This window comes from Anarhichas minor, unplaced genomic scaffold (genome assembly GCF_050575085.1).
Source record: "Anarhichas minor isolate MPS153535 unplaced genomic scaffold, ASM5057508v1 ptg000073l, whole genome shotgun sequence".
NCBI lineage: Eukaryota > Metazoa > Chordata > Actinopteri > Perciformes > Anarhichadidae > Anarhichas > Anarhichas minor.
In genome coordinates this window covers 10,079,599-10,092,634 of record NW_027466519.1, presented here as the reverse complement: position 1 = coordinate 10,092,634, position 13,036 = coordinate 10,079,599, and the positions used below count along the sequence as shown (strand labels likewise).

At 47.0% G+C, this 13,036-nt stretch overlaps 2 protein-coding genes across 11 annotated transcripts in view; one reads left to right on the top strand and one right to left on the bottom strand.

Moving 5' to 3' along the window:
- Window positions 1-7,301, top strand: part of sptan1 (spectrin alpha, non-erythrocytic 1) — a 43,229-nt gene extending 35,928 nt beyond the window's left edge. For all 10 annotated transcript variants that reach the window (XM_076079578.1, XM_076079580.1, XM_076079575.1 and 7 more), the window contains 15 exons: window positions 1,031-1,152; window positions 1,273-1,405; window positions 1,932-2,030; window positions 2,120-2,279; window positions 2,956-3,032; window positions 3,121-3,330; window positions 3,483-3,779; window positions 4,415-4,527; window positions 4,963-4,980; window positions 5,746-5,800; window positions 5,926-6,122; window positions 6,254-6,307; window positions 6,397-6,543; window positions 6,645-6,792; window positions 6,877-7,301. In XM_076079578.1, coding sequence (XP_075935693.1) covers window positions 1,031-1,152; window positions 1,273-1,405; window positions 1,932-2,030; window positions 2,120-2,279; window positions 2,956-3,032; window positions 3,121-3,330; window positions 3,483-3,779; window positions 4,415-4,527; window positions 4,963-4,980; window positions 5,746-5,800; window positions 5,926-6,122; window positions 6,254-6,307; window positions 6,397-6,543; window positions 6,645-6,792; window positions 6,877-7,002 — 1,956 coding nt within the window. In that variant the 3' untranslated portion in view covers window positions 7,003-7,301. The remainder of the gene's footprint in view (window positions 1-1,030; window positions 1,153-1,272; window positions 1,406-1,931; window positions 2,031-2,119; window positions 2,280-2,955; window positions 3,033-3,120; window positions 3,331-3,482; window positions 3,780-4,414; window positions 4,528-4,962; window positions 4,981-5,745; window positions 5,801-5,925; window positions 6,123-6,253; window positions 6,308-6,396; window positions 6,544-6,644; window positions 6,793-6,876) is intronic.
- A 9-nt stretch (window positions 7,302-7,310) lies between these two features.
- On the bottom strand, window positions 7,311-12,145 carry dync2i2 (dynein 2 intermediate chain 2). The gene is made up of 10 exons (XM_076079591.1): window positions 11,861-12,145; window positions 11,186-11,264; window positions 10,478-10,738; window positions 10,282-10,391; window positions 9,992-10,149; window positions 9,236-9,345; window positions 8,789-8,959; window positions 8,167-8,399; window positions 7,902-8,059; window positions 7,311-7,635 (listed from the first exon to the last, which is right to left on the bottom strand). Exons 2-10 carry the CDS (start codon window positions 11,261-11,263, stop codon window positions 7,397-7,399), a joined length of 1,518 nt encoding a protein of 505 aa, XP_075935706.1. The 5' UTR covers window position 11,264; window positions 11,861-12,145; the 3' UTR covers window positions 7,311-7,396.
- Window positions 12,146-13,036: the final 891 nt, after the last annotated feature.

Here is a 13,036-nt window from a genome sequence, read left to right as displayed (position 1 = left end):
TCCGTCCCGGCCGTGGAACAGTGGACCAGCTCTTTACCCTCGCAAGACTACTGGAGGGGTTCTGGGAGTTTGCCCAACCAGTCTACATGTGCTTTGTGGACTTGGAGAAGGCTTTCGACCGGGTCCCTCGGGGGTTCTTGTGGGGGGTGCTGCGGGAGTATGGGGTGCCGGACCCATTACAACGGTCGATCCGGTCTCTGTACGACTGCAGTAGGAGCTGTGTCCGCATTCTCGGCAATAAGTCAGACACGTTCCCGGTGGGTGTTGGCCTCCGCCAGGGCTGCCCCTTGTCTCCGGTCCTGTTCGTGACTTTCATGGACAGGATATCTAGGCGCAGTCGGGGGGTGGAGAACGTCAGGTTCGGGGGTCTCGGGATCGCCTCTCTGCTGTTTGCAGATGATGTGGTCCTGTTAGCCTCCTCGGATCGTGACCTCCAGCATTCACTGGGGCGGTTTGCAGCCGAGTGTGAAGCGGCGGGGATGAGAGTTAGCACCTCCAAATCTGAGGCCATGGTGCTCTGCCGGAAACCGGTGGATTGTTCCCTCCAGGTGGGGACGGAGTGCCTACCTCAAGCGAAGGAGTTCAAGTATCTCGGGGTCTTGTTCACGAGTGAGGGTAAGATGGAGCGGGAGATCGACAGACGGATCGGTGCGGCTGCAGCAGTAAAGCAGGCGCTGCACCGGACCGTCTTGGTGAAGAGGGACTCGCACAACTCCCGTATTCTGTGTTTCTCATCTGAAGCAGTCAGTGGGAGCTGTGGTATTGTGCAGTAAATGATTTAATCAAGGCCTCATTAAAGATGTCGTGTCAGTATTATCATACAAAATGCCTTGCGTCCCCATTAGTAAATGAAATGATGCCACAATAGCATTTAAAGTTGCATTTTCCTGACCTTGAACCTGAACTGGTGTTTAAACGTTGCATTTGGTCCACAACATTGTGACTTATTCCGTATTCATATTGTTTGTATACGTAAAAATAGTGTAGCTTTGGTATTCAGTGATTAGACCTTTGTTTTGTGTGCTCCCAGTCGGTGCTGGACACTGGGAAGAAGCTGTCTGATGACAACACCATCGGCCAGGAGGAGATCCAGCAGAGGCTGGCTCAGTTTGTCGACCACTGGAAGGAACTCAAAGACTTATCTGGAGCAAGGTAAGCCTGCTGAGCTACACGCTCGGCCTGCAGGACACATACACCGATAGAAATAGGTGTGTGAATATGTGTGTGTGTGTGTGTGCGTGTGCGTGCGTGTGTGTGTGTGCGTGCTCCCAGGGGACAGAGGCTGGAGGAGTCGCTGGAGTACCAGCAGTTTGTGGCGAACGTGGAAGAGGAAGAGGCTTGGATTAATGAGAAGTTGAATCTAGTGGGGAGCGAGGACTATGGAGATACACTGGCTGCTGTGCAGGTGCTTTTCTGTCTCTGTTAATAACACACCCTTTATATACATTACATAAGTTAATAACGCACCCTTTATATACATTACATAAGTTAATAATGCACCCTTTATATACATTACATAAGTTAATAACGCACCCTTTATATACATTACATCAGTTAATAACGCACCCTTTATATACATTACATTAGTTAATGACGCACCCTTTATATACATTACATAAGTTAATAACGCACCCTTTATATACATTACATAAGTTAATAACGCACCCTTTATATACATTACATAAGTTAATAACGCACCCTTTATATACATTACATAAGTTAATAACGCACCCTTTATATACATTACATAAGTTAATAACGCACCCTTTATATACATTACATAAGTTAATAACGCACCCTTTATATACATTACATTAGTTAATAACGCACCCTTTATATACATTACATAAGTTAATAACACACCCTTTATATACATTACATAAGTGATGATGAGGTTTGCTGAATGTCAAGGAAACCTTTCTTTTCCACAGGGCTTGCTGAAAAAGCACGAAGCATTTGAGACTGACTTCACCGTGCACAGGGACAGAGTCAACGATGTGTGCACTAACGGAGAGGAGCTCATCAAGAAGGTACTGACGTTATAGCATCCAGAGAACATGCACTGTTCTCAAGAAGCATTCGTGCAGGTTTACCAAGACTGTTTGTGTGTTTCTAACAGAACAACCATCACATAGACAACATCAGTGCCAAGATGTCGGCTCTGCGAGGCAAAGTGTCTGAGCTGGAGAGGGCAGCCGCTCAGAGGAAGGCCAAGCTGGATGAGAACTCTGCCTTCCTGCAGTTCAACTGGAAGGCCGACGTGGTGGAGTCCTGGATCGGTACGCACACATAACCACGTCTCTCTTCCTTTTTCCATAAGAGCAGTGTTCCAAAATAAGTGACTTCTATTGGTTTTCTACATACTGGATGTACTAGGTGTTTTTTCTACAACTAGAAAACTACAATATATTCACTCTAACGATTTGTAACGGTTGTTCTGAAGATTAATATCATTGTAGACTGGTATTATAAAATGTAGAAAGAAATCTGAATCCATAGTCCTGCTGCCAAACAATACTACCGTGACTTGTTAGCCATAGCCAGAAGAAGAGGATTCCTGCTCATGACATCTTCACCACCATCATTTCACATTCTTTAAAGCAGTTGATTTATTCCATCATTTCTGTATTTAAGAAAAGCAAAAGGAACTTTCCAGAAGAGGTTCCAGCAGGTTTTCTAATAATGCGTCATTACACAGGTTTGCTTTAATGTAATTGTAATGGAGTCCATTGTCTGTTGTTTTTGTGATTTTTTTATTTAGCAAATGTTATGTTCTAGCTCCTTAAGAATTCAACTCTGTAAATAATGAACACGTAAAGCTCAATGCAGAGGTGTGTGTGTGTGTGTGTGTGTGTGTGTGTGTGTGTGTGTGTGTGTGTGTGTGTGTGTGTGTGTGTGCGTGTGCGTGTGTGTGTGTGTGTACTTTATCGCTAACATTTCTGAACCTGTGTTTAGGTGAGAAAGAGAACAGCCTGAAGACTGATGACTACGGCAGAGACCTGTCCTCTGTCCAGACTCTGCTCACCAAGCAGGTACTCTTTTGCAGCAGTATTCTACTTTTACCTCTGTAATGTGTTACTCTCTCCGTTGGAAACATCTTTTTTGTGTGTCCGTCTGCAGGAGACGTTTGATGCCGGTCTCCAGGCCTTCCAGCAGGAGGGCATCACCAACATCACGGCTCTCAAGGACCAGCTGCTGGCCGCCAAGCACGTCCAATCAAAAGCCATTGAAGCTCGTCACGCCGCCTTGATTAAGCGCTGGAACCAGCTGCTGTCCAACTCAGCCGCTCGCAAAAAGAAGCTTCTGGAGGCTCAAGAGCACTTCAGAAAGGTAGAGGCCAGAGGAGCATCCTCTGCTGAAGGGGGGGTTTCTCAACATTTTTGTGCACAAAATCAAAGCTTAAATATAGTTGAAGCATTTCACCAAAGCTTAGCTGATATAAGTAAATTGGACTTGTTTAAAGGATCATGTCTTCTTCACAGGTTGAGGACTTGTTCCTGACATTCGCCAAAAAGGCATCAGCTTTCAACAGCTGGTTTGAGAATGCAGAGGAGGATCTGACGGACCCGGTTAGGTGCAACTCTCTGGAGGAGATCCGGGCGCTGCGTGAAGCCCACGAGGCCTTCCGTTCCTCGCTGAGCTCCGCTCAGGCCGACTTCAACCAGCTGGCCGAGCTGGACCAGCAGATCAAGAGCTACCAGGTGGTGTCCAACCCCTACACCTGGTTCACCATGGAGGCCCTGGAGGAGACCTGGAGAAACCTGCAGAAGATCATCAAGGTCTCCACATCAAAGATGATTTATGCATTCACACACATTCTCTTTACGGAGCTTTCATTCACTTCCCTTCATCGTCTCTCATTTGTTACTTCAGTTTGGCCATTAGCCAAAGTGACCATAAGGATGCTCAACAGAGCACGCCTGAAATCAAACCGACAAAGTTATCGCATAACTGTAGATTAATAAGAGATACAGGTAAAGGGGAAACGCGACATTATTATTTCCATTTCTTTTTAGTTTATTTCCCATGTATTTTGCCCACTAATCCATTTTTACTTATAAATTAAAATATGAATTATTTTTACCTGTTATATGAACCTGCAAATCAGAAGCTTTATTGGCCAGATAATACCAGACATCAGTCTGCAGGAGGGCAGGTACACTTCCAGTGACTGGGAGCACTACTTCAGTGGTTGATTTGATACAAAGAATTGGGATTAGTTTAATTAAACAGAAATAAAATTCTTTTTTTTAGGAAGTGTAAATTGTGCCCCAAGTCTTCATGATTAGTAGTAAATGGACACACCAGTGCCTGGAGTGTTTACGGCTAGCTTGTCATTATTTGTTCTATTTCTATTCCCAGTGCAGTGGAGCTGATGGAGTCTGCTTCTCTCTGTCTGTACATGTTCTTGTAGGAGCGAGAGCTGGAGCTGCAGAAGGAGCAGAGGAGGCAAGAAGAAAACGACAAGTTGCGTCAAGAGTTTGCGCAGCACGCAAATGCTTTTCACCAGTGGCTGCAGGAGACCAGGTACAGTGGCACACATAGGGAACGTGCTGCACACATAGGGAACGTGCTGCACACATAGGGAACGTGCTGCACACATGGGGAACGTGCTGCACACATGGGGAACGTGCTGCACACATGGGGAACGTGCTGCACACACTCACTGCTGTTGAATTACTAGATTTCACATTTTATACTCTGATACTATGGAGTATGTAAAAGTACCTTCAAACTTTGGGCAGTGTTCCAATATGTGTAAAGTGGCTGAATAAGCTCAGCACACAGCAGGCCTTTTACTGGTCAAGTGTTTGGTCTCTTGTACCTACGTCATATTAGAACATTATCTCCATTTTCAAAGTCAAGTCATGAAACCTACTGAGCACTGTTCACACTGGTCTTTGTCATGCTAACCTGTATTTGTTTCTCTCCCACTCTCTCTTGGCTGCTTCTTGTAATCAGGACATATCTTCTGGATGGGTTAGTATCACTTTTCTCTTTAGTATTTGTGTTATGAGTGTTGGGTGTGAAAACTGCTGATGAAAGTAAACCTTGCAGCGTCAGTCTGAGCATTCGCTGTGTTTCTGCTCCATTCTTTCTGTCTGTTTAATCTCTGGTCTTCCCCATCCTCTCTTTGCCTAACCCTTAGCCTATCGACGGGTTATCTGTGTCTATCAGTACCAAGTAGCTGATGATCTTTCTGGAAGGTCAACCTCTTTCAAGCATTGCTCTATTTTCTTTTGCTTTTTCTGACCCACGCAGTGCCATCATGGCTGTGAGCTGCTGTACTAACATTCACGCAGGCTGCAGTCAGCTCTACTTCAAACAGTGGACTGGCTAGGTGTCACCTTGTTTACTCTGTGTACTTTAGGGATGGAAACTGTACATATACACACATTCTAAACAATACAAAAGCAACTTTTGGTGGTATTTGGTCCCACTGGGTCTTTGTGAATGAGATGGTGTTATGTGTGCAGTGACTGCAGGTGCACCATTCATCTGCTGCTCCACAAAAGTGACTGCTGCAGTTTCCAGCCCTGTGTGCAGTAGCCCTAACCTTGCATGGTTTGGGTTACCAGTAGATATTTGGCATGAATGCAGCTTCACTCTGGCCGTGTAGACAGCAGAACAGGTCTACTTCTCTGGGAATACTGGTTGGAGTCTTCTTAATAATGTCAGAGTGAGTGCAGTGGTTTTATCACACTGTGCTGCTCCCTTCCTAACATCAGTTTCTGTTGGCGTCAGGTCGTGTATGGTGGAAGAATCTGGTACCCTGGAGTCCCAGCTGGAGGCCACTAAGGTAAATATCACTCTGCTGCATGTGGACAAGTAGTCGAACACCAAGATAGCTGAGTTAGCTGAACTCTGAGCTGAGGTATAATGTTGTTGATGTATTTTGTGTGTGTGTGTGTGTGTTATGTGTAGCGTAAGCACCAGGAGATCCGTGCCATGCGCAGCCAGCTGAAGAAGATTGAAGACCTGGGTGCAGCTATGGAGGAAGCACTGATCTTGGACAACAAGTACACAGAGCACAGCACGGTGGGCCTGGCCCAGCAGTGGGACCAACTGGACCAGCTGGGAATGAGGATGCAGCACAACCTGGAGCAACAGATACAGGCCAGGTACACAGCAACTCATGGTCCCAGTTACTTTATGTCACTGAGTTTATCAGACACACTTTAGCTACAGTGTTGCCAAATGTAAGAAACGTGTTGCTGCTTTAAGCTCATGTTCCTCGCTCTTCATCTTTCAGGAACACCACTGGAGTGACAGAGGAGGCCCTGAAGGAGTTCAGCATGATGTTCAAGTAAGTGGCTTTGAGCTGACTTCATCAGGACATGTTTCTATTTCTGGTCTGATGAAGTCACGTCCTCATCTACACATCTACATTTGCAGGCACTTCGACAAGGAGAAGTCCGGCCGTCTGAACCACCAAGAGTTCAAGTCGTGTCTGCGCTCGCTAGGCTATGACCTGCCCATGGTGGAGGAAGGAGAACCTGATCCGGAGTTTGAGGCCATACTTGACACCGTGGATCCAAACAGGTCCGTCACATGTCCAAGAACTTACATTGATGTAAAGTGTAGCATGGCGGTATGGTATTTAACACACATTCGCTGCCTAACTATGAGGGATCTGTCTGCAGGGATGGCAACGTGTCGTTGCAGGAGTACATGGCGTTCATGATCAGCCGCGAGACAGAGAACGTCAAGTCCAGTGAGGAGATCGAGAGCGCCTTCCGGGCTCTCAGTACAGAGAACAAACCCTACGTCACTAAAGAAGAGCTCTACCAGGTCCGATGTGTTCACTTGTCAGTCTGGATTCAGTCTGAGTGCCAAGTCTTCGTGGAGGTCTAACTGTCCCCCTCTCCCTTTCAGAACCTGAGCAAGGAGCAGGCCGACTACTGCCTCTCACACATGAAGCCCTATCTCGACAGCAAGGGCCGAGAGCTGCCGTCAGCTTTCGACTTTGTTGAATTCACCCGCTCGCTCTTCGTCAACTGATCCGTCGTCCACCAGGGACCAATTGGGACGCGTTTCCCCACACACTTCAACACGAACACGCAGCTGAAAGTGCATGATTGTGCCACTAGGAATACTCACTAATAACTGTCTGTACTCTCTATTTATCTCGCTCTACCCTTAACTCTTTGTGCTTCTCATCATAGCATAGTGGATCTGTCTACATTGGAACGTGATTGTTTTAGCTTGTGCTTTCAATGCATTTAAGAACCTAATCGTAACAGTGATGTTGTTAACAACTGCAGTGTGCTTTAATAAACGCTACTGGTTAGAACTGGAAACCTCTACTGTTTTGATTTCACATTTTTATTTTTCAAAACACAGTTCACAGAGTAGTGCTATGCAGCAGTCTTCAGCTGTCCCATGTCAACACGTCTCATTCTGGCACCTGATTGGCTATCTGCTCCAGCTGGCTGCTCTCTCTGGGGCTCTGCTCCGTCAAATCGTGGCTCAGCCGCCAAATGCAGACCGTCCCATTAGTTTTCCCCAATGCCAAGAGGTGAGGGTTCTGACTGTTGAAGGCCAAACACGTTGCAGCTTGGCCCGCCCCGCCCTGCTCGATGGTGGCTGCTGGCCTCAGGGACCTGCTGCCCAGGTCGAATATCTGCACCTCACCTTAGACGGAGACAAGCAGTGCACAAAGTCAACAAGGATACAAATGTCTCGAGTACTGTTGCTTCATCCAACTGTATATAGGTTTATGACATGTCATTTAGAGGTTTCATCAAGACCTGACTAGTGACCTTTAAAATAGAGTGAGATGGAATGATACATGGCTCCAACTTCAATTTGATCATGGAGAACCAGTCTGCTTCCTGCTCTGAATGACATGCTAATCCAGCTTTTATTTATATCACGCACACTAAATGTTCATGCTGTACCTTGTCCGGTGGCTGCTGCAAACACCAGTGGTCTGGTTGGAGACCACTGCACCTGAAACACGTAGGAGTCTGAAGCCCTGAGAGAGAGCAGCGGGTTGGCCTGCAGCAGAGAGTGGACGTGGGCCAGACCATCAGTCCCTGCACTCACAAACAGGTTTCTGCAGACAACAGCAGACCCACGTCAGGACAATTTCACTGGTGAATCATCTGTGAACTAATTGCTGATCACTTCTGAAATGATTTGTTCAATGAGCAGAGCTGTGACCTGTGGAAAGGGGAGCAGTGTATGGAGTGCACGGGGCCGCTGCAGGGCCTAAACAGGAAGACCGCCGGGGCTCTCAGTGTCACATTGTGGCCTTCAGAGGGCGCAGCAGCCGGCGTCTGGGAGGAGAAGGAGCATCTGAGCAGCAGGCCGCCCTCAGAGCCCACCAAGAAGGTGTCTGGGTCCCAGGGGGACAGAGCCAGGGAGGTGACACCCACAGTGCTGCTGCCTCGGGCCTACGGGCAACACAAAACCACATGTGTTTTTCACACTTTACCCACACTACAGCACACAGGAGTAGTTTGGGTATCATTTGGAAATGTACTTATTTAGTTTTTGTCTTAGGGCTTGTGTGAGTCATTTATATCTGCCTCCTAATCAGTAATCCCATTCTACTGTATGTGCCCTGTGTGTGTGTGTGTGTGTGTCATGCTTTAACTTTCCACTTTAATGAAAACTGTAAGATTGAATCTGGACTCTCTGCAGCAGTGATACCGTATGGTGGGTCTCATCGTTCCATCTCACTGACGCCCCTGTTTCAGGAGCTGCACACTACTTTTTTGTTTGATTTATTCTGATACTAGAACAGTTCAGTTTCAGTGTTTTTCCTCATCCTGAGGCTCACCTTGAAGCTGGTGTTGCTGCTGTGGGGAACCTGCTGTCGCACTAAGGCGTAGCCAGCATTCAGGACAAAGCTTCCCCGGTCTGAGTCCACTGTCCACAGCAGCACCCGTCCTCCTGAACAAGCACTGAGCACCCCAAACTCTCCTTTCTTCTGCAGGGGCACCCAGGCGACCTACACACACACACACACACACACACACACACAACTTTTAATTCAAATATCAGTTTACAGTATGGCTCTCTTAGTAGTTTTGGACTGAAGCTGATACTTCCAGATTTATTCTTGCAACTTTGCTAAAGCCTCTCAAAATGAAGGATAGGACACTAAACCGGTCCACTGGCACCAAAGAGCCTTCATCTGGTGTCAGTGATCAGAGTCCAGTGGTGGACCTCACTGATGGATGAGAGCAGAGCTCCAATAGAAACCAAACTTATTGTGTCTACTCACTTGATAAACGGGCTCTCTGTGGCTGTCTGCTGACATCCCAGTTTGGACCAGCACAGGGTCCTGAGTCTGACTGGTGTCCCAGACCACCACCTCTCCACTGTAAAGACCCCCTGCAGCCACAAAAGCAAACACACACAGAATCTACAATGAGCTAAGTTGTTAGCTGAGTAAACAACTGTGTGATCTCACAGACAAACATACCTCAGTGAAAAGAATGAAACGACAACTTTAACAATCATTTATTCTGCTGTCTGCATGGCTCACAGTCACGCTGCTGATTTTCTTATAAAGATCAATATACTAAACACAGTTAGTTCTACTCAGCTTGTAAACACTGTTTAGCGTGTTCTGTGGCTCTGAAGTCTGAACTTGTCCTGCGTTACAAACAAACTAAATACATTTACCAGGCAGGGGGGTAATAATGCAAGATGCTTTTGAGTTGCATTATGGGAACTCAAGGACCCGGTGTTTTTGGAAGAATAAGAAAAACCCCAACAGGAACGTAAGAAATAAATGAAGTCCAGCTTGCTTTGTACCGCTCTGTTTGGATTCATCTAGAGCCAGGATCCGACTGTTAGAAGGTTTACATCTGGTCTCAGTTGGTACAGACCGTCTAGTGAGGATCAGGTCGCCAGCTGAACAGCATGTTTTTGTTGAAAACCTTACATTTCGTTGAGCTAATTGTGTCTGAGACGACCTGCGTCAGTAACTGTGTGTAATCAGTTCATGATGTAAAAGCCCAGACTGGTACAGCACCTGCTATGAGGGCGGGCTGGTTGGGATGACAGCACAGAGCGGTGACTGCAGTGGGAACATCTATGACCAGGTCCGCTTGTTTGGGATTCAGACTGCGACGGTCCAGGTTCCACGTACAAACACACGACCTCTCAGTGCTCCAGTCGCCATCGTCAATCCTGCCCGCCAAAAACACATGTATATATGTATGTATACATACATACATACATATATACACACACACAGTGTGTGTGTGTGTGTAAATAGAGAGAGAGAGAGAGATGGATAGATTAGGTGAAACGCTGACATACCGACCGTAGGCACATGCAATAACTGAACCCGTACAACTCCAGGACACACTGGTTACATGAAGACCTCTCTCTTGTGCACTGGCATGTTGAAGGCAATAAAGACAGGAAACCTGCAAACATGAACACAAAAGAAATATTTCAACATCAAGTCATCAGGAGCAACTACAGACTTTCAGGTTCTCTTTTGGCTACTTACTAGCTGATTCTGATCTTCCCAGTTCACCTGGAACTCATCAAAGGCGTGACTCCTGGCATTTCTGACCAACTCTCTGATGACCGTGTCCTCAACCCGCTGCAGGAAGTCCTTAAGGCCGGGCGGCTCCAGCTCGTCGTGGCTTTGCTGGAGGAGCTGCTCTTTGGCCTGATACTGTGGGTCTGTTTGGGTACAGCTGATGGTAGCCCACCGGGTCTGGACCTCTGCCTCAGCACTGTGCACCGCTCTGGTCTGACAGCCTCTCTGAATACCAGCAAATAAAGGCCCTTCTATTTAGGGATGCACTTCAATCATACTGTAACTGCAATCACAATTGTGAGTTCTAAAATGATTTAGACTAAAGGAGGTGCAATATTGATGCATTGTGTTGTTAAACCTGAATTGTAAGTTTTAGGTGAGTGTAACTGTGTAAAATGTGTTTGTGTATTATCATTAAACAAATCTGTGTTTTACAAGTATTCTCATACTCAAATGGTCTTGGTCTAAAGCAGCAGATTGTTTAATGCTGTGTTCAATTTTCCTTGTGGTTGTTATATTTCCGAGCAACACCTGAACGTGACATGTGTCCGCTAATGCTAACTACTGTGCAACCTTGTTTCTGTAATACATGAAATATTCGGTAACTACAGATATCAAGTACGTTATGATTCATAGGAACAGAGAGAAAGCTTCACTATTGGTCGAACATACCGACTCCTGCTCCGCCTGCTGAGATCTCCTCCACAGAGAGCGGACACTCACGGGGTCCAGGGCTTCGTCAGTAAACATGCTAGTGATAGGGATTTAAATACAAGCTAAATGGTTCACATTGACTACCTTAAATAGCGTTCTCTGCATTCAGACAGGTTTGACAGAATATTAACCGTGTGGCCCATTTCACACAGCTACCGTTAGCTCGGTCAGCAAGCTGTTTTCCACGCTGGGGCCATTTTCCTCAAAGCTAGCGTCGCCTTGGTTACGTAGATAAAGTCCTGAGTCAAGAGAAAATTCCACTTCCGCATTCTTTCTCTGTCTCTTTTTCGGTTTTATGGCGGGTGGCAACCAGAATTAGCTCCACTATGTTGGAGTGTGAACTAGACTTTTCCAACCCATTTACCAAACAAACTAATAAAAGAGAACACAACAAAAAACTTTTCTTTTTTTCAGATATTGGAATATTCTCCCTAACCCGATGTCAAATACATGTTTTAGACTCCGTTCCTCTGATTTCCTGAACTTGTTCTGGTTCTCGTACTTTGCATTGTACAATTACATGCTCTGTTTATTCCTCTTCCTGACATTGTTCATCCTGTAGGATGTTTACTTACGAAGCGTAGTATTTTATTACCTCTAGTATGTTTTATTACCTCTAGTATGTTTTATTACCTCTCGGATAGTTGGGGTGTCCTCTCGGATAGTTGGGATGTCCTCCTCTAGGATAGTTAGGGTGTCCTCCTCTCGGATAGTTAGGGTGTCCTCCTCTCGGATAGTTGGGGTGTCGTCTCGGATAGTTGGGGTGTCCTCTCGGATAGTTGGGGTGTCCTCTCGGATAGTTGGGATGTCCTCCTCTCGGATAGTTAGGGTGTCCTCCTCTCGGATAGTTAGGGTGTCCTCCTCTCGGATAGTTGGGATGTCCTCCTCTCTGATAGTTGGGATGTCCTCCTCTCGGATAGTTGGGATGTCCTCCTCTCGGATAGTTGGGGTGTCCTCCTCTCGGATAGTTGGGGTGTCCTCCTCTCGGATAGTTGGGATGTCCTCCTCTCGGATAGTTGGGGTGTCCTCCTCTAGGATAGTTGGGGTGTCCTCCTCTCGGATAGTTGGGGTGTCCTCCTCTAGGATAGTTAGGGTGTCCTCTCGGATAGTTAGGGTGTCCTCCTCTCGGATAGTTGGGGTGTCCTCCTCTCGGATAGTTGGGGTGTCCTCCTCTAGGATAGTTGGGGTGTCCTCCTCTCGGATAGTTGGGGTGTCCTCCTCTCGGATAGTTGGGATGTCCTCCTCTCGGATAGTTGGGGTGTCCTCCTCTAGGATAGTTGGGGTGTCCTCCTCTCGGATAGTTGGGGTGTCCTCCTCTAGGATAGTTAGGGTGTCCTCCTCTCGGATAGTTAGGGTGTCCTCCTCTCGGATAGTTGGGGTGTCCTCTCGGATAGTTGGGGTGTCCTCTCGGATAGTTGGGGTGTCCTCTCGGATAGTTGGGGTGTCCTCCTCTCGGATAGTTGGGATGTCCTCCTCTCGGATAGTTAGGGTGTCCTCCTCTCGGATAGTTGGGATGTCCTCCTCTCGGATAGTTGGGATGTCCTCCTCTAGGATAGTTGGGGTGTCCTCCTCTCGGATAGTTGGGGTGTCCTCCTCTCGGATAGTTGGGGTGTCCTCCTCTCGGATAGTTGGGGTGTCGTCTCGGATAGTTGGGGTGTCCTCTCGGATAGTTGGGGTGTCCTCCTCTCGGATAGTTGGGATGTCCTCCTCTCGGATAGTTAGGGTGTCCTCCTCTCGGATAGTTGGGATGTCCTCCTCTCGGATAGTTGGGATGTCCTCCTCTAGGATAGTTAGGGTGTCCTCCTCTCG